Source organism: Gopherus flavomarginatus, chromosome 1 (genome assembly GCF_025201925.1).
Source record: "Gopherus flavomarginatus isolate rGopFla2 chromosome 1, rGopFla2.mat.asm, whole genome shotgun sequence".
NCBI classification, from domain to species: domain Eukaryota; kingdom Metazoa; phylum Chordata; order Testudines; family Testudinidae; genus Gopherus; species Gopherus flavomarginatus.
This window is the reverse complement of record NC_066617.1, coordinates 95785781-95808709: the sequence shown is the minus strand read 5'-3', so window position 1 is coordinate 95808709 and position 22929 is coordinate 95785781. Positions and strand designations below refer to the sequence as shown.

Below are 22929 nucleotides of genomic sequence, written 5' to 3'. Positions count from 1 at the left end.
CCTACCACTGCTCTGAGATAACACCGTTTCTTTGGAATAGAAACCGCTTAACACTTTCCTGGGCTGAAAGTGAAAGGAACATATGTAATGGAGGAAGGAAGATGTTGTGTACAGACATAGCATAATATCCCTTTAAATAGTTTGTGAGCCTTTTTGTTCCATTCCCCGTGTTCAGGTTTTTTAGAAGTTGCCAGAACCCAACCACAGCAGCAATGTGAACATGGAGGAATTCCTGGCATGTTGCGTATTTCCAATAAACATGTGTTTGGACCCCACTGAACACATGTGGTTCCTTCATCTTATGTTTGTGTCAAGAGAAAAAGAGAAGATCAAAACTGGAATTACATTAAACTGTAAAGCACATATTGGGACAGATCCTCAGCTAGCGTAAATAGGCACAGCTCCATTGAAGTCACTTTAGATCAGTGGAAGATGTGATTCATTTTTGTTTACCAAATCTCTTGAAGTAATGCAGGTAAATCTCTGTCAATAGCATTGTCTGCAGCATGTACAAGCAAATGCAAAATACACCTCTACCCTGATATAACGCTGTCCTCGGAAGTCAAAAAATCTTACCATGTTATTGGTGAAACTTTATTATATCGAACTTGCTTTGATCCACTAGAGTGCACAGCCCCGGCCCCCCTGAGACCTGCTTTACCGTGTTATATCTGAATTCGTGTTATATTGGGTAGCATTATATCGAGGTAGAGGTGCTTACTTCAAAATCGCTTCTCAGAGAAGGCATTGGCCTGGCCCTGAAGGGAATACCCAGGAACAGTGCTAGAAAACCAAACCACACTCTGCTGGCTCAGAGCACCGAGTTTCCCATTTGAACAGCCGCAATAAGCTCATATTGTGTGTTACACTGACAAGTCTGCCAGGCTCTTGATACCTGCGTGTGATCACACTATCTTTAGCATTCCGTTACACACTTGCTGTGTGTACCGACACGCGACAGGGATCTACATGGTGCTGATGGGTAAACAGCCAATAGTGCTGATAGAATCATATGATCTCAAGAAGAATCTAGTAACGAACGAAGCAGACACAACACTAAGGCCAGGTCTACACTACAGGCCTATATAGGTATAACTACACTGCTCAGGAGTGTGAAAAATCCACATCCCTGAGCAACATAGTTACACTGATCTAACCCCCCGCCCCGCATAGACAGCTTTATGTCAGCAGGACAGCTTCTCCCACCAACACAGCTATCGCCTCTCAGGGAAGTGGATTAACTATGCCGAGGGGGGAAGCTCTCCTGCTAGAGTAGGAGCATCTTTCAGTTAAGCACTACCGCCTTCCTAAATATATGAGGAGAACTTTGCAAAACACTGCACTTATCTTGGGACAGCCTGGATCTGGTAGGGGTGTGGGCTGAGTGTCGTGGCAAAGCGTCCAACCTCTCGAGGCCTGGCCTGGCCCTCAGGGAGACGGAAGGTGAAATGCTGCAGGAGGCTGGTGAAGAAGAGGAAGAGCTCCATCCTGGCCAGTGGTTCCCCCAGGCAAACACGACGACCTGCAAGTGTGGGAGTGAGAAAAGAGGGAGGAGGCAGAGAGGAGGAAGATACAACACCACATGTAAATAACTAGTCACTGAAGGAGTAAGACCCTTACTGCACACCCACAGGTTGGAGTGAGCATAGAATCTGCCCCCATATTAAGGAGATGGTGAGTCTCCCTATTCCCAGACCCTGTGTGAACAGGAACAACTAGGAAATACTTCTCCAGACCAATCAATGTTCTGTTTAATCCAATTCCCTGTGTCTGATTGTGGCCAGCACCAGAAGCTTCAGTGGAAATCATAAAACCAAGGCCTCTGTCAGTTGATTTGGAGAGGAGAATTACTGCCTCATTAGCCTGACTCAGAAGGGCCAGACACACTAATACATAGGGCTAAATCCTCAGCAGGTTAGATAGTAAAATATAATTTTGAAGTCTATGAGCTGATACCTGAAGTTAATGAGTTATGGAGACCATGTTAGGAGCTGGGTGAAACCTTGTGCAACACAGGCCCAGAAAGTGTTACACAACTAGCCATCTAACTGACCCAGATTCAACCTTCAGAAACATAGTAGCAGATGATGATTGTGGTTTTGTGAATTTATATGTATATACAGTCAACCTCTAACAATGTAAGTGAATGGTTCCTGTCTACAGCTGTATTCTGTTTAGTCAGAGATCAAAAGGAGATGTTAACATATAAATGAACTGTGAATGTAGTAATAGCATTATCTTTATTTCTCTTTGAAGTATGTAGTAAACTAGAGAACACACAGAAACTAAGAGACGAGACAAAAACAGAGAGCGGCAGAGACAAAAGCAAGAGGGAGAAGGAGGAATAGCCTGTGAGTGCAGTGAGACTCTAGGAAAAAAGCTTTTGGATTTGTTGGCAAAAGAGACTTTGGGCCATAAGCTAAGAAACTGCTCCTTTTATTACGGGTTCCTCCTGAGTTCAGAGGAGCAGGACTTTGTACGTTCCTTATAAACAAACAAGATGGCATCCAAGAAAATACCTGACTCCACCAATTTCTACTTCCAACTGGAATGTCCCCAGGGCCCAGAAATTTGACAAACATAAGAACAGCCATAGTGGTTGAGACCAAAGGTCTATCTAGCCCAGCATCCTGTCTTCCAATGGTGGCCAATGCCAGGTGCCCCAGAGGGAATGAACAGAACAGGTAATCATCAAGTGCTCCATTCCCTGTCGCCTATTCTCAGCTTCTGGCAAACAGAGGCTAGAGACACAATCCCTGCCCATCCTGAATAACAGCCATTAATAGACTTATCTTCCATGAATTTAGCCAGTTCTTTTTTGAACCCTGTTATAGTCTTGGCCTTCACAACATCCTGTGGCAAAGAGTTCCACAGCTTGACTGTGCATTATGCGAATAAATACTTCCTTTGGTTTGCTTTAAACCTGCTGCCTATTAATTTCATTTGGTGACCCCTAGTTCTTGTGTTATGAGAAGGAGTAAATAACACTTCCTTTTTTACTTTCTCCACACAGCCATGATTTTATAGACCTCAATCATATCCCCCCTTAATCGTGTCTTTTCCAAAATGAAAAGTCCCAGTCTTATTAATCTCTCCTCATATGGAAACAGTTCCATACCCCTAATAATTTTGTTGACCTTTTCTGAACCTTTTCCAATTCCAATATAGTTTTTTTGAGATGAGGTGACCACATCTCTCCGCAGTATTCAAGATTTGGGCGTACCATGGATTTATGCAAAGCCAATATGAGATTTTCTGTCTTGTTATCTATTCCTTTCTTAATGATTCCCAACATTCTGTTGGTTTTTTCTGACTGCCACAGAACATTGAGTGGAAGTTTTCAGAGAACTATCCACAATGACTCCAAGATCTTTCTGGAGTGGTAACAGCTAATTTAGACCCCATCATTTGATATGTATAGTTGGGATTATGTTTTCCAATGTGCATTACTTCACATTTATTAACATTAAATTTCATCTGCCATTTTGTTGCCCAGTCACCCAGTTCTGAGAGATCCTTTTGTAGCTCTTCACAGTCTGTCTGGGACTTAACTATCTTGAGTAGTTTTGTATCATCCGCAAATTTTGCCACCTCACTGTTTACCCCTTTTACCACATCATTTATGAATATCTTGAACAGTCCTGGTCCCCATACAGACCCCCGGGGAGACACCACTATTTACCTCTCTCCATTCTGAAAACTGACCATTTATTGCCACCCTTTATTTCCTTTCAGCCAGTTACCAATCCATGAGAGAACCTTGCCTCTTATCTCATGACAGCTTAATAGCCATTCACGTTGGAATGGGGCAACCCTATTATCTAGTGTGGCTGTGGAGCAAATAGGAAAGGTAGAGTGTTGTGCTTTGTGCTGCTAAGGTACAAATACAGAGCTAGCTAACAAAAATCCATTCTTGAATTATGTGAGGCTCTAGATCAGCAGGTCCCAATTTTTTTTCCCCAGGTGACCACGTTTGAAGGAAATATTTTCATCCAGAATCCCAGAAAACATGGAGGAGCAAAACGGGTTCCTCTGCACAGCATGATCTCACACACCCCGTAAGTGGGAGCTCCCCGCATGTGGAGGACGTCTTTTTGCTCTATAAAACTGTCCTCTGCCCAGTGTATCCTCGTACATATGGTGCATATGAGGTCAGAGCAAAATAGCATCCTCTGCACACGATGGATTGCCACGATCCCATGTGCTGATGGCATCGCCACATTTGGGGTTGTGAGCCATATTTTAGGACCCACTGCTCCACACAGAGTGAAAGGCAGGCACTGACAAAGTGCAGGGAAGACTGATTGCACTGCAATTTGGCACAAATGGAGGGTGGCTGCTCAATTACCTGTTTACAGACTAAACTCAAATCATAAAACGAAAAACAAAACTGGCTTTTAACCAAGGGTACGTCCACACTTTGAGCTGGAATGTGTAATCTCCAGCTCGAGGAGACGTGCCTCCACTAACTCTGAGCTAGCTAGTGTGCTAAAAAGCAAAGTGTAGCCATGGGGGCACAAGCGGTGGGAGGAAATAGCCACCTGAGTAGGTACCTACCATCTTGCACAGGATCATCCTCAGGGTGACCAGCCCCTTCCGTTGCTCACGCTGCAGTGGCTACACTCCTACGTGCTATTGGCGAGTTAGCGTGGGTATGCGTACCCAACCCGGAACATACACCCCCAGTCTGAAGTGTAGATGTACCCACTGAGCCAACACCTAGCTCAGCTTAGTACAGAGAGAACCTCTCCGCCTCTCTCCCAGTACTGCAGAGTATTCTGGAAATGCGTTAGAAGCTGCCTAATTACATTTGTGACACATTTTTTTCCTTTGATGGGACCTCAACCCTCTCTGTAACTGAACCGGTTGGCTGCATTGAAACAAACCTAGAGAGCACCAACTGCTGTGCTAAGTGTTCATGGATTTTTGAAGGTGATCCGGTCACTGGGAAAGGTCCTATGGCAAAGCTATAACTGCTCAGTTCACAGACCCGTTTGTCTAAGCCCTTGTGTTTCCCACTGCTAGAACTCCTGGGCTGCACTGGTACACGACTGGCAGAGGCAGTGCCTCACCAGTTCAGAAATCCCTCTGCTGTGGATGTGGTGACCAAAGGAATTAGGACAGACTCCACAGCCCCTCCACCAGCCACAGCTGTCCTCCTTTGGTGTGTATCAGAGAATCAGTATTTCCCTCTTCTCATCTCTCTGATGAGTTGGGAGCATACAGGAAACTGGGAACATCCATCTCCCCTTTATCCCCTACTGATCCATATACCCCACTGCAGTGGTCCCAGGGCCTCCAGTAACAAAGGCCTTCCTTTGATCAGGTGCCTTGCAACTGATAAAGAAGTACGTGGCACACAACAATTTTGATCATGCTTTATCAGAAGTTCCTAACTATGATCCCATCCTTTTCTCAATAACACACACCTAACCTGTGTGCACACTGTTTCTAAACAGATTAATGGGCTTGTAGTTAAGGTTTTTGGTTACAGTGCAGAAGCAATTAATGTGTTGCATTCAGTATGTCCTTGTGTCTAATGGAGTATGAAGTAATTTCTCTGGGGAGATGCAGCCTGCTAGTGAAGAACAGAGCCTAACGTGACGGATGGGTGTATTGGCTTAAGGGATGTAGGTCCTCCTTAACTGGCAGTTCCTCGTTCCTCAGGGATTAGGTAGGTGGGTTTGTTACATAAACAACTGGAATTGATTTTTAATAAGTAGATCTTCTATTTAAATAACTACAGCTGTAGAAGATGAGCAATGAATTAATTATGGTGCGGGTTGCCCAGCTTACTACAGAATATAGAATACAAGACTGCTTTCCTTTGGCCGAGTGGTTTACATAGGCCTCTGGGACAAGCTGCTCAGACTCTCAAGGCTTGACCCTAAATACAGTATTTCAAGGACAGAGTTTCTGCGCTGGAGAAATAGAGAGAGGGAGTTATTATGCAGAGGTTGCATATACTGATACCACCAGGGCACTGTAGAACAGGCCCAGCTCAGCACAGATTGCGCTGATCTTCCACATGAGGAAGATGCTCTCATGATGAGAGGGACATCTTGCTTTAAAGGAGACGCACTTTCCCATAACAGTAGTGGGTCACATCTCATGCATTGTACCTCATTTCCAGAGGGACGGCCTCTCCCAGTTGCTCCTCCCCTTGGATTTACCTGCTGAGAAAGGCAGGAAGGCCTCTCGCTTCACAAACTGCCCAGCTGCATCCAGGAAGTGCTCCGGGTAGAACTGATGCGGCTTCTCCCAAACCGTTTCATCCTTCAGCACCGAAGACAAATTAGTGATGACTGTCGTTCCCTGATCCACCCCAGAGAAGAAACAGGGTATGTAAGAATTGTCACATCAGAAAAGGCCAGTCCCTCTGCATTCAATATCCCATCTCAAGTAGTGGCCATTGTAGGATGCTTCAGAGGAAAGCACAGAACCTCTCTCAGGTACCTAATTGCATAATCTTATAGCACAGTGGAGTGGGCGCTTTCAGGGCCCTAGCTAGTGCACAGCGTATGCTCTGAAGCTTGTCGCCCTTGTACATTGCATGCTAGCTAGACTAAGAGTATGCAAGTGGTGTTTTCAGGGTCTACTGAGCTTTATGGGATGAAAATTCCTTCTACTCCCCACTTTTAGCTCTGGTAAGAGTGTTCTGATTGAGAGACTCTGAACTACAATTCTCATGTCTTCACAGAAAAGGCGAGATCTTTCCCCTCTCACATGCCTTTGACCTGAGCTAGAGGAGTTTCTTCTAAGGGCAAAAGTGGAGTTTAGTATTGCATGGCTTTGGTCTCTCCAGTGAGACTGTCGCCAAGGAAGGCACTAATTGCCCATCATTGTCTCTTCTCCACTTGGAACTGGACTGAGATGCACAGTGGCCTCTGAACAGCTACTATTGCTACTGTTCTGGATTTGAACTCTTGACCTAGCAGGTAGTTTCTATACAGTTAATCAGCTTTACCTTTCTCCACCTTAAAGCAGATGTACTGAATGTTATAAGGTGCCCAAGACACACTTACAGTCTCCCTTGTAATGACTGCACTCCTTAGTTGTGTTTTAGCTCAATTCATTGTTTTTTCAGATATTGAAAGGCCTTTTGAAAATGGAGCTAACCACATAAACAAGGCTCTCCCTGAGGCCTAGGCTCTTTCAAAACTGTACATTTGATAACTCGACAATGGCTGTGTGATTCAGAGCATTGTACTCCAACCTCCTTTGCATGGAAGCTTGGGGAGATTCACATGTGGAATGTCTGCAGCTTCAGGACATAAGTCTGCAAGGGGAGAAGTTGTCTGCATCCCCTGCTGGCCACAGATACCTTTGGAATGAAGAAGCCTTGGAGCTCGGTGTCCCGATATGTCATATGAGGCGCTCCAACAGGAATAATATCCCCATAACGTTGAGTTTCATGGATCACAGCATTGGTATAAGGCATGTTCGCTTGGTCCTCCATCTGGGGTAACCTGTCCCTGCCAATCACCTTATCAATTTCTTCATGGACTTTACCTGGAAAAAGACACTTTACATCCTCCTCAATATAACATAATGATGTACATCAACACTGTAGAAATGGGGAACCTGCAGATTTACCCTTAAGCTTTAAACACTGGGGGGCAGCGCTTGTCTGTCTATTTGTACAGCGCTGGGTTTATATTCTGTGAGTTTGTTAGCCACCTTCACTGAGCAGTTTAAAAGTGAGTCATGCTCTAAGTGTCTGGGAGGTGGCTGGTGTCAGGGGCACTTGTTCAAGGGTCAGGAACCATATCCAGCAGTGGGGAGAGGGCGTGGACCAACTTCTGATTTCTCTCACCTCCACACAACCAGAAAGCCTCTTTGATACCCCAGACATGCACTGCTCTGCTTCCCAACTGCTAATTCCTGACCTTGCAATCAGATCTTGTATGTTTGTTGAAAGCACCTGAAAGCAACAGTGCAAGGGAGGCAGAGTTTAGCTGGTTGGGGGCGAGGGGCAAAGTGAGCCCCATAAACAGTGGTAAAGAGAGGAATGCAGAATTAGGCGCTGAAGGAGAGCACACTCATCTTCGGTTACTCAGCCCAACTTACATAGTTATTCTCTGTGCTATGGGCTAATAAGCTCATTGTTAGAGACATCCCACCTTCTTCATACTGTATTTGACCCACTTGTGCCTCCGGCGTTAGCACATTTAAGCAGGTAAGCACTAATCGCTATGGAGACCCTAAGAGAAGGAAGTAGCTACGAGGGTCTCAGAGTGCCCTTGTCATGAAGAAAAATGGTGAGCGCTCCTTCTGACACTGAAATCTTTATCAGGAGCTTTCTCTCTCCCTTCTCCCTTGCCACAGCTCTTTGCTCTCCCTCTCAGAGAGTTTTCCAGTGGAATTTTTTCCCCAATCACTGCTGTGACTGCTGCTCTGGCAGCTTCATATGCCCAGAACACAACGGTGACCGCAGATGCTAAGAAGTTCTCAGTGTAGGGTGACCAGACGTCCCAATATTACTGGGGGTGTCCCGATTTTAGGGGACTTGTTCCGCAGCCCAAGCTTACCTCATTCAGCACTGCTTCCTGGGGGAGCTCCCAGCACCCACCCACCGGCAGGAGCACCACATGCTGCAGGGGCGGGGCTTACAGGCACAGGGAGTGGGCAGAGAGCCCTCCGCCCTCCCTCCACCTGCCCCGACCCACGACCCTAGGAGCCAAAGGGACCAGCCTGCTGGATGCTTCCCGGGACGGGAGCCACCAAGTGAGCACCACTAGGACTCTCCACCTCGCCCTCTGGCAGGCCCCTCAGACTCTTAGGGCGGGAGGAGGGGAGCGCCTCTGCATGCTGCCAGTGCCTGCAAGCCCGGCTCTGCAGGTCCAGCAGCTCCCATTGGTGCTTTTCCCAGCCAATGGGAGCCACGGAGCTCGCGCTTGTGGTGGGTGCTGCACATGGAGAGTCTGGAGACCCCCCTCGCTGCTATGACCCTAGGAGCCAGAAACAGGGCTGGTGAGTGTCAACAGGGAAGGGGGCAGGGTGTGATGGAGTGAGTGTCTGGGCGGTGTGAGGGGGGTGCTGGGCTGTGAGTGTGTGGAGGGCGCTACGCAGCGGGGGAGGTTTGTGTGTGTCAGGGCACAGGGCAGTGCAGGTCTGTGTGGGGCATTGTGTAGTTGTGGTGGTGGTGCTGTGGGGAAGGGCACTGGGAGGGAGGACAAAAGGGAGGGAGGAGAAATCTGTGTATTGGGAAAGTAGCGAGTGGGGGGTTCTGTGTGCGGTGCTGGGCAGCTGTGGTGGGGCTGTGGGCAGGGGGGCACTGGGCAGGGTGTGTGTGCACAGCACCGTGCATTTGTGGTAGAAGGGTTGTAGGGGGGCTCTGGGCATAGTGGATCCAGGGGGCTGTGTGGCATTTCACTCTTGCGATCTGGTCACTCTATCTCAGTGGAAGATGCAGGGTTGGGAGAACCGGTCACATCTCCACCAGTCCTCTTGCTTACACTGGATGTCAGGATGGAGAAGCATGTACAGCAATGCCCAGCGCAGGGTGGTGGAGGTGGTCTCAGTGCCAGCGGTAAACAAGTCAATTGTTACCATACGAAGGTTGTTGTCATTGAAACTGCTCCCCGCATGCTCTTTGGCCTGAAGGGAACAAAAGAGAGCATGATTTGACCTTAGATTTTTGTTGAGGAGAGAGGAGCAGACGGGTAGATAGTGGTAATTCATATTCTCAGACTGAAAGGTTGAATTCTTTGCAGAGTGCAGCATAACACGTGCATATGACAACACACGCTGTCAAGGCTCCTTGGTTGCATACATTTCAAAGTAATAATTTGTCCCACACATCATAGACTTCATCAGGAATAAAATTCAGGACCTTCTGCTCCAAAAACACAGGGTAGGTCTTCTATATTTTCCTTCACACTGTGTTAGTGAACCCAGTGCTTGAGCATCTACACTGGGGGAGTCAGTAGGTGGATGGCAGGCCAAATCTGGACTGCTAGATGCTTTTGAACAGACCCTGAAATCTTTTAATTTACTTATTATTATTGTTTATTTTTCTCTGCAGTTGGGACCTTGCCTATACCCTGACCAAGAAATTTGGACCTTAACAAACAATTATCGACTAACCCTGCAGAAGTCTTCACTGATTGTCAACCCTAGGTTAAGAATGTTCTAGGACAGGCGTGAACTTCTGGCATCCACACTGTAGCAGACAGAGCAGAGTCAAACCAACCATATTCCAGACTCCCTAACACCCTCCCAGAATGTGGCCGCTCTAGCCGTGACTATGGGAAAGATTTACTGCCCACCCTGCACATTACAGGAACTTTGACCAGCCTGTCAAAACTGCCTGCCGAGCAACATGGAAGAAGCCCCTTTTCAAGAACTTTTCTTCCTTGCGCTGTCCCGCCTGTGTCAGGAATGGGGCAGAGTTTCCATGAGGCGCTGGTGGACATTTCAGCAGCACTTTCTGACCCATCCAAGTCCAGGGGTGCTGGAATAATTTTTATAGTGGGGGCGCTCATGACAGAAACCATGTATTTGGTCTTTGTTATTACTAATTCAAGCCAGGAGTTGTGGTCAGTTCCATTTCCAGCACCACTAAGGCACCTGAAAGAGCTTATGGTGGTGGAGGAGGAATACCCAGGCACAGCAGACTCACACTGGCTGATGCTGCTCAGTACACTCAGCATACACACTGGAAACTCTGCCCACTGTCTCTTACCACCAGAGTTAAGGGAGGGTCTCCAGTCAGTCTTAGAGATTTGTGCCTCTGCAACCACAAGAGGTTAGTGTGATCACTCACACTGGATCAGGTCAGAAATTCCATGTAGTACCATAAGGGTTTCTTATCTAGATTTTCTCAGGGCAATTGTATAAATCTGGACATAGACTTAACATGGGCAATAAGTAATATGCTATTTAATAGCCAATTAAAATGTAATTTGCTTTGTTTGCGACTCAGAACAAGAAGTTGACATTTAGAAACTTCCCACAAAATGAAAGCTTTTTAAAAAAGTTTCAGGTTAATCAACATTTTAAAAATACTATAAAATAAAACAAACCATAAAATAAATGAAAAATTGAAATGTGCTGTTCTGACAACCTCAAAACAGAATGTTTCAAGCCTATCAAAATATTGCATTTTGATTTTTTCTACATGAAATTCTGTCAAAAACGACATGTTTCATTGTTTCAATTTTGCAACCAGCTGTTCTAGTAAGATACAAAAACAGATCAGGTTTTTGTTCTGGAACATTTTTCCAGCCAGGAATTCCCAGCAGCCTGCCTTTGAACGAAGCTGTGATTTGGAAGGATGAAGGAAGTCTTCACTATGACCTTTGCCAAAACTGTTAAAAAGAAGAGTCTCTAAATAGTACATGGTCGGTTTATGTCAGGGCTGTTCCACGGCCAAGAGAGCTAAGGACCCAGGTACAGCACCCACTAGAGTGGGGCACTGCCTCAGTACAAAGTTCCAGCTATCAGCCTGTTCTTCAGCTGATTTCTGAGCATGAACCCATCAGACTCACTAGATAAGGGAAAACCAGAAGAAATAGAACAGTGAGCTGTTCATAGCAGTTCTATTAGCAAAAGGATTTTGCTTGTAAACTTTACAACGAGGGACAAGGGAAGCTAACAAGGAGTGTTCCCGTCACTAATATCTTCACGGAGCCAATGAGATCTACACCTGCTGTTCTCCTCCTACCTTCTCTATCTCCTGTAGAAAAGCATCAGTGAAATCTCTCTTTTCGGTAGGATTCCAGGTCGTCCTGTGCTCCTTCACAAGCTCATCTGTGAAGTCCAGGATCTCCTTTTGGGATCGGAAGACTCTCTGTGGCACTCCAGGGATGAGCAGCAGCCAAGGTACTTCGTCAAGAAGCTAAGATAACACAGTGAGAGAGAGAAAACCACAGCCCATGACTCCCAGAATAGAATCACTAAACTACAATCTTACTGATCAATCAAATAGCAGCTTCTTACTGACCAAATCATACGTGCTGAGTTACCTGGGGCAGGAATCCAGCTTCTTCTTTGAAGAGCTGTTCAACCAAATACAGCAACCTCTGAAATTTCTTATTGTCATAGTCAAAGCGCTCGCCATAGACGAGGGAGCAGATCACATTGCTAACTGCGTTGTTTATAAGAAAATGTGGATCAAAAGGATGACCTGAAAAACATACAGGACCAACCAAAGACATTAGGAGACACAACATCACTGTAGCCTGCCCCTCGCTGCATGGAACATACTGAGCAAGAACCTCTAACCTTTCAAAACTGCTTACGAATAAACCAATTTAAAGTCCATGCTCATGTAACCTGGGGAACTTAAAGATGCCTCACATACTAACGGGGTTGGGCCTGGTCAATACTTGGAAGAGAGACCACCATGGAAAACTTAACAATTTCAGGTTTGTGCCGTAGATTCAGTCAGTGGTACTGACTGAAGGCTTTTGTCTGCAGCCATATTAGGAGGCAGCAAGCATTAGCTAAGAAGTCACTTCCTCACATTCCATCTAAAATACATTAAAATAATTAACATCGGGCTGTTAAAAAGGCGATCTTGTCCTAATACCACCCACTATCGCCAGATTAAAAAAAACAGATCTTAAGATGGTTAAAGAAAACTTAGTCTGATAGCGTCCTGTCTGGCATGAAATCACTTATCACTAGTTGTGGTTGTCAAATCCTCATTTCTTTCTTGTTTTATCTTTATGGTCCCCACTTCTCTATTGTTTGTCTGGATGGTCTGGTTCTTTGTTTTAGTCTGTTACATATGAAAGCAGAGTCAGGATAAGCTCTACCCTGACATCTGGTGGAAAGAATGTCAGAGAGTTTATTTGCATAGGCACGCCTACCCTATCCCAGACTGCTGAGCGGTGGGACTGCTTGGTGACAAATGACTCACCCTCAGTTGGGTGGTACTTGCTAGACAAGGGACATGGGTTCCAAAACCCAGTGAACTGAGAGAGGGTGGGGACAGGTATCTGTGCCTGGTGATGCAGGCTCCTTGTGGAGCCAGAAGCACCAGTTGCACCTCCTCCTCCTTCTCCTCTCTCCACTGTGGAATGTCAGAGTTGATTTTTTTTATTCCCTCAAGAATCTAAATACAGGTTACTGAGCTGAATGCACTTTGGGCTAATGGTGCACTAGCACTGGGGCTCCCCCACTAAGACCTGAGATCACTAAGAGTTGAAATGACGAAAGAGCTGAAATGACTGAGCTGAGAGCACTGAGTACTGTGCTAACTAGTGGGGGAGCCTGAAGATATACTGTGGAACAGAGCAACTGGCAGAGTGGAGCAGTTGCGGGGACGGCTGGTGTGGATCACGGGATAGCTGGTGGCAGCAGAGCGGCTGGCAGAGCGGAGTAGCTGTGGGACGAGTGGAGCGGCCCACAGAGCAAGCGGAGCTGAGCAGTTTTGCAGAGCGTCTCATGGAGCAGAGCAGCTGGTGGAGCGGAGCAGTTCCTGAGGACAGCTGGAGGAGCAGAGTGGAGCAGCTGGTAAAGCGGAGCAGTTTGTGGAGAAGGCGGAAGCAGAACCCACGGAGAGGCAGGGCAGTTGGCCCCGGACCACGTAAGGTGCCCCTTTCTACCCAGGCTGGGGGGAGGGACCTCTACAGATAACTCTTGAACTTTGGGGTAGCATTGACCTGAGACTTTTGGGTTGTTGGACTTTGGGGTGATTGGACTTAAAACCCTAAGGGGAAAAAGGACAGTGCCAAACGTACTTCGAGGTGGGTTTTTGTTTATGGTTTGTGTTATAACCCTGTTTGTGGTGTTTCTCCAATGGGATGCCGCATTGATTCCTTCCTTTATTAAAAAGATTTTGCTACACTCAGACTCCGTGCTTGCGAGAGGGGAAGTATTGCCTCCTAGAGGCGCCCAGGGGGGTGTGGTATGTGAGTGTCCCAGGTCACTGGGTGGGGGCTCGAGCCGGTTATGCATTGTGTTACTGAAACGGAACCCCTGGATACTGAACCCGGCCCTTGTTGCTGCCAACTCAGAGGGGCAGAAGGGTTACACATAATTATTTTACTAGGTGTAAATTAGTGAAGGTGGAGGGGTCTGATTGGTTAGAGAATTTTGTTACAATATGTTAGAATTGGTTAGGAAAATGATTGGTTAATACAGCTAAGCAGGACTCAAGTTTCACTATATAAAGTGGGGTCCAAGAAGGAGACCAGCAGAGAAGGAACCAAAGAATAAGGAGGAGGAAAGATTTGGAAGAAGAAGAACTCGCTGTTAAGACACAGCCTAAGATCAAAGCTGCAAAGAATCCTCTGCACAACCCTGACATGCAGCAACCAGAATCCAGAGGAGATTGCCCTTGTATGGCCAACAGGGAAAGTCCTCCTGCCTGACCAGGACTGGTGAGCATAGCAGTGTATGCATAGTACATGTATTCTGCTTGGTAATTGTTAATAAATAGAGGTTATTACTGTGAAAGGCTATTTTGCTGCTAAAAGGTCTTGCAAACCCACAAACAGTATGCCCTGAGCCCTAGGAATAGGGTACGGGTGGGTGTCTAAATTAAGAGGGTTACATCTTGAGCCCTAAGAACTGGGTAGTGGGTGCCCCTAGAGTGTGCGAGTAATAGAGAACTGTGTGCTGGTAATAGTACTCATCTCTGCCTCAGTACTGAACCTGTGCCTGTTGTGTACAGACAGATGTTACTGGGCTGCTACAGACATTTTTAAGTTGAGGCATAAAAGTGATGTCCTTAAAGACTTCATGGCATGTTTTGGAAGTGTTTTAATGTTGATGCCTCCACCAAATTCCAGCTGAGGTAATAACATTCTACCAACCTAAAGTTCCCCTTGCACATTCAATTGGAGACGTTGAGTTGTTTGGTTGTTTTTTTTTTTGTTTTTTTTTTACTTCCCATCACAAACTCTCATATTAAAACATCTGTCAGGCTATCATATTATCCTTTCATTTCCTTATGTATGGAAGTTACACTGGTCCCCTGCCCCATCTCCCTTGATGCCACAAACCTTTTTCAGAACAGATTGCAGAGCATAGAAATCCAGCTTCCTCGGTCACACGCTGCTCTAGGGATCTCTTTCCCATCCCAAAGTTCCTCAAGGTGGAGAGTGCAAATCTCCTTTGCTCCTTCCAGGCCTGACCATATCTTGCAAACACCACCCCTGGAAAATAGTAATAAACAAGAGACAATCACCTCTGGGAAGCACCATCCAACATTCACTGCACAGCAACAAAATAGGGCTGGAGGGACTGGCTTCTGAGGAAGGATAAAAGAAACTAAATGTAGCTTGGCCAAAGGCAACTAATGGGAGCTATTATTGCATCTTCAGAGGTGTAGGTGGTTAGTGCAGAAGGAGAGGGATTATTCAGGGAGCTCCAAGATATAGCTAGGAGTAAGGGCATGAAATTCAGGTCCAGATCTGCAGCTGGTATAACCTGATGTAGTCAATGGAGCTAAGCCATGCTATATTCTAAGTGTGTGAGCCTCAGGTTGGATGTCAGAAAACATTTCCCAGTGATGAGACCTACTAAACTACTCAATAGTCTCTCAAAGGAATTAATGGATGCCCCATCACAAGCCATTTAAAACTGGATTGGACAAAGCACTGAAGAACATACTACAGGGAGCATCCCTGCATTGGCCAGAGTATGGGCCAGGGTGAGGCTGAGAACACAGGCGGTGTGTAATGGAGGTTGTGGGAGGCTAAGCAGGGCCGGTGCAACCATTTAGGCAAACTAGGCGGCCGCCTAGGGCACGTGGTGGTTGGGGGCGCCTAAAAGCCCCCTCAGGCGAGGAGGTGGAGGTGAGCTGGGTGGTAGGGCGCGCGGAGAGGGTTGCCTGCAATAATGGGGGGGGGCACAGGGGAACAGCTCCCCGCCCCAGGTTACCTCCACTCTGCCTCCTCCACTGAGCACACAGCCCAGTTCTTCGGTCTTCTCCAATCAGCGCTGCAAGCCTGGGCGGGGAGGAGAATTAGAGCAGCGCTGACGTGCTCAGTGGAGGAGGCGGAGCCAAGGTGAGCTGGGGTGGGCTACTCAGGCAGGCTTAGTTTCCGCAGAACGTCTCCCCAGGCAGGGTTAGCTGCCATGGAGGGGCGGGGTTAGCTGGGGGCAGTGCAAGGTGGAAGTTTCACCTAGGGCGCGCAACTTCCTTGAACCGGCCCTGAAGCTAAGCCTCCCTAAACCTCTGCTAATACTCCCCACCATGGTCCTGCACCAGTGGGAGGACTCAGAGCTCCTCCAGCCAGCCTGGGCTTGGGGTGGCTCAGGCCGGTGGTGGCTTGGGTGAGGCTTCTCCGGCCACAATAGGGGCTTGGGGCAGGGCAGGGAACTAGTCTTCCCAATGGGGGTCTGATACGCTCCCCATGGTTGAGAATACGTGAACCTATAGATATTTTTCCAGATCTAATCTTTGTTATGTTAGTGCTTTGGGATAACCTGAGATGATTCCAGCCCAACAAGCCTCCCTTTTAGGTTGCATTTCTTTCTACCTTCCCCCACTTTCACTCTTGGGTCCTGGAGGTTCCTCAGAGGGAGGTTATTTCTTTTACAAGCCGAGGAAGTTACATACATAGGGTGAGGGTTAGGAAACTGCCAGTTCTGACAATGGCAGCCAATCAGTATTGATTACCACGTACTTTCTACAGAACGTTTCAGAATGGCCACGTCTTGGTAGTTGTTGCAGCACTGCAGCTGGGAAGGAGAGTCCCCATTTTGATCTAACCTGACTTCTTCCTCTCGAGAGGTAGTGTCGGGGGAAGACTCCAGCAAAAGCAACGTCAGCAGAGGGACAAGAGAGGGAAGGAGCTCACTTCCTAAGTCCCCTTCAGCCTCTCCTGGAGCTCAAATGATAAACCCAGCCAGTCCCCCTGCAACAGTGCCAGAAAACTCTGTTAGTTTCCAAGGTACTTGCCTTTGGCATTCTCTCCGTAGCCCAACTGCTTATATATAGAAACGTATGGTCGGTCAGCAAAGTCCTCTGATTTCTGGACCAATGCTTCTTTTACAGCTTTAAATCCATTCACTACTATCAGATTACTCCAGCAGTTCTGAAGGCTAAAGACATTTCCATATATTTTCCTCAGCTGCCAAGAAAAGAAAAAGGAAAAACATATTGTTGGAAGTCAGGCTGGAAAGCAAGCCTGAAAAAATCATCTTGCATTTCTGTACTCTCTCTAACTTAGAAGGATCTCAGAGCACTCTGTTGGGCTTGTTAGCTCATCACGGATGTGCAGCCACTTCTGAAGTGGAACAACTCACAGCAGTACTACACAGCCACTTACACAGGGAGAGAAGAATGCAACCATTGTCAACTGATGGTGCAGGAAGAGTTTATGTCAACAGAACGTAACTAACCAAGTTGAAATTTGACCAGGGACCTTGTGAAAGTGTTGTGGGCTCGTTAACTAATACCAGCAGTCAGGACCTCTTTTGGTGTCTTCAAAGATAACAGACCCAAGCGTACATTGTTCCTTAAAACCATGGTGTGGCACTGGTTTAACCACCAACACAGAGAGCCTTCTGCACTAATTCCTGCAGTACATGGCTTTGCATAGGAAATATCCCATTCAAGTACTGACCAGGCCCAACCTTGCTTAGTTTATGAAATCTGATTTTATCACAGAGGATATAGTAGTGCTGGCTACAGATACACAAAAAATAAAATTATTGACATAAGGGATTGTGGGGAGGGGGGCGTTTCCTGTGATGCTGGCAAATGAGGTGCCAGTTCTTGCCCAAGTTGCAGACATTAGCTAAGAACTAACAAACTCATTGCTGGAGACCAGACCAGTTCACCTGTATGTTAGTTTGCTCAAAATAGGTATTAGTCTTACAAGAATGAATTTAGTGTTTAGACTCTGTGAAATGCTTGTGAGTTGCTGCAGGCGTTAATCTCACGTGCAATGCCTGTGGTCCGCACCATAATAAAATATGTAAGTTTTGCTTTATAACTTAGCAAATGGCTGCTCTGGACTTGTGAACCCAGGCACAGGAATCCTCCCTCCCCACATCGAGAAGGACTGTCAAAATCAGCTGGGTCAAGGAACATTGCAATACAAAGGATTGGCTAACGGCCCGGCCCTATCCCACCTTGGAAATGCCATGTGCAAGGAGGCTTGTTCTGTGGACTTGGAAGCCGAATGAAGGAATTAAAACAAAGTCACAGGAAAATTTTCCATCTGTTTGGCTATCTGAACTGTCACATGGCTAGAGATCCCCAGGGCTGCCTGCTGGGTCCGCCCTGAAAGACTCTTTGAATAGACACGTCACTGCAACTCAGTCACTCTTAGATTTAGATGATAACTTATTTGCGAGTATAGGTTTGCTTGCTTGAACCTGCAAATAACTCTGTCATTTCTTTTTCCTAGTTAACAAACCTTCAGATCATTTATTACAGGATTGGCTACAGGTGTTGTCTTTCCTGTAAGATCTAGGGTACCAACTGATCTGGGGTAAGTGACAGGAATAACCTGAATGTGGTGTGATTTTTTTGGTGACCATTTATCAGTAAGTCCAGTTCATCTGGGTGGCAAGATAGACTGGAGATTCTAAGGGGACTGTCTGAGACTCCATGGTAAGCCTGTTACAGTGATACAGGAGCAGGGGAGCTGGAATGGGGGGGAGGGTTAGGGGTCGCTCCCCACAGTGGCCCGGGTTTCCTGGGTGGCTCTTACCACAGCCAGGCTTGGGCTTCCAGCCTGGCCTGGCGGCAGGGCCTCAGGGAAAAGAGAAGGAGCAGGGGGTGGAGGCACAAAGAGGGCAGGGCCTCAGGGGATGAGGAGAGGAGAGGTAGGGCCACAGAGGGGGCAGAGCCTCATGCCATCCCATACACTTCTACCGAGGTTCCAGCACTCCTGGTCAGCAGTTCACATTAGATACTGGCTTGGTGCAATCTGCTTACATAACACACCACAGTTTCGGGTATCTGCCCTGCTTAGTAGTCTGCCCTGAGACAGGCACTCACACTCTTGAGCCCCTCCCAACAGCATGATCGTTTCTTTACCCATCTCTTAACCTATGTGGGTGGTTCATTACCCCAAAAACATTAGCCAGAAGATGGCTTATTGCAGCTATGACGTGTGACTATGATGGCATCCTAGCCAATGCTGTTCTGAGCATTACGGCAGATGGCAATAACACTCAGATAACGGGAAAGGTTTTTGTGTCGATTAGTGCCCGAATGCAGCTGTGATTCAATTATTTTGGTAGGGAAAAAATCACATCCCTGACTGAAATCGATAAATTGACACAAAAACTGTGTGTAGACCAGATATGCCTGGAAAGGGGAAGCATAAAAGTCCTGCCCTTTTTCCACACTCAGGGAAACTTGAGGAGGGGGCACCTATGGAATTGCAGGTTTTCAGCTAGTGCCCAACAACTTTCAGGTCTTAGACCAAAGCAAACCAAGTTAACTTCATTGAGAATGACATTCTTGGCTGCAAAACTGAGTTTGGTAATCACTAACCTTGATCCTTTCCTGCAGCTAACAGTTGTCTGGTGCAACGCAGGAGAGGGTAGTGCAAAGTTCTTTTAGATACCTCTGGACTCTCCTGATCATGTGCGCCAGTCCCATCCCACTCCCCTGCAGTAATTTAGATTAGCCTGAAGGCCTTTCTAAATTGTGGCAGTTTTCACTGGCCATGAGAGGCAGTTACAGCAGCTGGGATTCTGCAGGGTACAGGGGAACCCTGGCCCGTGCCCCTTGGCTACAGGAAAGCATCGTGTAGGAATTGCTGTTGGATTTTCCCTCTGTCCTGGCTGAACACGCTGTGGCTGGCTACACTGGCTTTGAGGCTACTTTGCACCACTCCACCAGCACAGAGTGTGCCCGATGTAAGCGAGCATCAGGGCCACTGTACCCTGGTGACAGACAGGCATTGCAGAGCACAAAGCAGAACAATTCAAAGCCATCATCAAATAGTTTAGGTCCAAAATTTAACCTATTTTCAGCTATTTGTGGGATTTCTTGAGGATTGTACGCACACATGGGAGAAAATGTCCTTCTGGGCCAAGAATTTAGGGAGAGAAAAACCACAAGTAGTTGTTTTATGTGTATGTGAAAAACACAAGAAACCAATGCATCGTGTTCCAGCTTTTCTACAGTAACTTTCCTCAAAGCCACGTGGGCATCAGCCAACGATGCTGATGACACACAAAGAGGCACTGTGTGACAAGCAGACGAGAGTCCTTTTCTATAAGGCACTGGCGAACATGTGTCTGTAACAGTGCCCAGCATTCACCTCATTACCAGAAAGATACTGATTAAAAAGAGAATTCAGAGAAAAGCCACAAAAGAGATTAGGGAGCTGGATGGGCTGATTCATGAGGAAAGCTAAAATGACATAAATATATAAACTGGTCAAATATCTAAGGAAGGGGACTGTGATTCTGCCTGCAAGTATTTGAAAGATAAAAATGCAAAGGATGGAGGGAAATTGTTTAGGTTTGGGTGAAGGAATAATGGATTGAGACTAAGTAATGGAGAATTTACTCTGGACACCAAGAAACAAACCCTCAACGAGAGGTGCATCAGACTGGGGAATAGTTTCCTAGGGGAAGTGATGAAAGCCTTTTTGCTGGGAATTAAAACTAGATAAAGCCCTGCGGGGCATACCACTAGAAGTTAGAGGGGTGGATAAGAATAGGCCATTTCTATCTTTGATTTCTATGATTCTGTAAGTAAAAGGAGCTGTTTTCCTTTCTGTTCTGTGAGAAATGCAAGAAAGGAAAATGAAATTGTGTGAAATGGAAATGGGACAGAAAAGGGAATAATATGTTGTTACTAAAAATGTGGAGTTAAAACAGCTACAGGTCAAAAGTGTTGTTGGCAGCATTGTCGTCACCTGATTTGATCTGGAAACTGAAAGTCTCTTCCTACCACATGGTGAAAACAAGAACCAGACCCAGTTTCCCTTGACTGCAGTGTTGAAAGGTGCCAGCCTAGAAAAGGGGCCTCTGGAGTTTGGCAACTACAATCACTAAACATAATATGATTTATTTGCCTCAAGCTACATCAGTAGTTTCCTTGCAGACAGGACAAAGCATGCACTTGCAACAACTAATCCTGCAGCGGTGGTGTGTGCTCTTGTTAGCGCAGACACAGCCAGTAAGCACATCCTACAGTTGTATAGCTGGAGATTACAGGTTTGTTCACTTTTGCTGAGTCACTGCGTCTGGGTGTTCCCCTGTGGATATGGCGTGTGCGCGTGCGCAGTGGGGATCATCTCCTCCAGCGCTATCACATTTGCAGAGAATTCTACTGGACTTGGGAGTGGAATCTTGCCCTCTGGACCCTAGAGCCAGAGCAAAGCCACAGCAGATAATCTCAGAGCGTTAGAGCCCCTCCTCCCCTAGGGGGACTGACTGTTACTGTGTTGGAAAAGCCCCTGCATGTAAAATAACCCACCAGCCCGCATCAGCTGGATTAACGAACCACCAGCCTACACCAGCTCTCTTCCACAGCCCGCTGTGCTCAGGGTGACCAGATGTCCTGATTTTATAGGGACAGTCCTGATATCCAGGGTTTTGTCTTACATAGACACCAATTCCCCCCCACCCCCATCCCGATTTTTCACACTTGCTATCTGGTCACCCTAGCTGTGCTCTCCAGCCCCTCTGGCACTGACCTGGGTAAAGGAGAGGTGCGGGTTGTGGAAATCGATCTGCAACATGTTCCCAATGAAAGGCAGAGAGGTCGGCCCTGGCGGGTAGCGACTCCAGCTCTTCCTGCGCTTCAGGAAATCAAATAGCAGAGCGAAGACTGTGAGGGCTATGCCCAGTGCTGGGAGGTTGTTCCCGCAGGATCGAAGTTGGGACCAGAGCCACAGGAGCAGCTCCATGATCGTTCTCCCCTTTCCCCACCACCACCACGTGTTTTTAACTCTCACCCCTGCCTCTTTTCCCTGCTCCTGTTCTCTCACTCTTTGCTCTTTCTGTCTCCCTAGTTTCCTCCACTCATTCTCCTTCTCTCTCTCTTTATTTCTCAGACACCCGTCCCCCTCTGGCCAACGTCACAGCTTGGAGCTGCTTGGCCAGAATTTCTCTGTAGCCCCTCCTCTGCCTAGATAATACAAACTTGCAGGGGAGTGGTAATGAAAGGGCATAGCTCCAATTCCAGCATCTGTGGTATGTAACATAAGGAAGAAAGGAGCCCCTGGAACCTGTGTGAGGTGTAAGGTTGAGTCCATAGGCAAGGATGAGTCTCTCCTAGGGCTTTAATTGCCTCTTGTATTCAGAAGTACAAAAACAATGAGGAGTCCGGTGGCATCTTAAAGACTAACAGATTTATTTGGGCATAAGCTTTCATGGGTAAAAACCCCACTTCTTCAGATGCATGGAGTGAAAATAACAAATGCCAGCATTAATAAATATATATTGATGCCTGTGTCTGTAATTTTCACTCCATGCATCTGAAGTGGGTTTTTTACCCACAAAAGCATATGCCCAAATAAATCTGTTAGTCTTTAAGGTGCCGCCAGACTCCTCATTGTTTTTGTGGATACAGACTAACATGGCTACCCCTCTGATACTATTCAGAAGTAGCAATCCTTACCTAGACTGACTAGATGTCTCCATTTTATAGGGACAGTCCTGATATTGGGAACTTTTTCTTATATAGGCGCCTATTACCGTCCCCCCCTCCCTGGCTGGATTTTTCACACGTGCTGTCTGGTCACCCTAACTTCACCGTTTCTTCTCACTTGGTTGGTTAGTAACCAGCTTTTGCCGAGCCTTTGAGACATTGCTTAAAATGTGTTTAACTAGATCTGAGGCCCTACCCACAACGTTACGAAGACAAATCCTGCTTTCACTAAATCTTGAAGGCAAATGATTTACTCACTGAGAGAGAAAAATTATCTGCTAGCCCCTGGCCAAGAGCTGAAATCCACTTCCTGCACCCACCACTGTCTGAGGATCTTGTGTGTGGACATAAGAGCCCCTTGCACCTTCTTAAAAAATATACTTGCTACATCCAGGGGA

General features: G+C 46.8%; 2 protein-coding genes across 2 annotated transcripts in view; both read right to left on the bottom strand.

Moving 5' to 3' along the window:
* LOC127051675 (cytochrome P450 2D17-like) overlaps positions 1 to 22929 on the bottom strand; it is a 204937-nt gene that overhangs the window by 176437 nt on the left and 5571 nt on the right. The gene's annotated exons all lie outside the window — the stretch shown is intronic.
* Positions 1200 to 21968, bottom strand: LOC127052318 (cytochrome P450 2D14-like). The gene is made up of 9 exons (XM_050955896.1): positions 21576 to 21968; positions 16862 to 17033; positions 14958 to 15110; positions 11970 to 12130; positions 11669 to 11842; positions 9459 to 9600; positions 7325 to 7512; positions 6174 to 6315; positions 1200 to 1522 (listed from the first exon to the last, which is right to left on the bottom strand). The coding sequence occupies exons 1-9, from the start codon at positions 21786 to 21788 to the stop codon at positions 1344 to 1346; spliced, it is 1524 nt and encodes a 507-aa protein (XP_050811853.1). The 5' UTR covers positions 21789 to 21968; the 3' UTR covers positions 1200 to 1343.

Coding starts and splice junctions, on each gene's coding strand:
- LOC127052318 (XM_050955896.1), bottom strand. CDS start 21,788: ATGGAGCTGCTCCTGTGGCTCTGGTCCCAACTTCGATCCTGCGGGAAC. Junction 12,131..14,957: donor TGCAATCTGTTCTGAAAAAG/GTTTGTGGCATC, acceptor TATGTTTTTCAG/GTCATCCTTTTGATCCACAT. Junction 7,513..9,458: donor TCTCCATCCTGACATCCAGT/GTAAGCAAGAGG, acceptor GTCTTTTTCCAG/GTAAAGTCCATGAAGAAATT.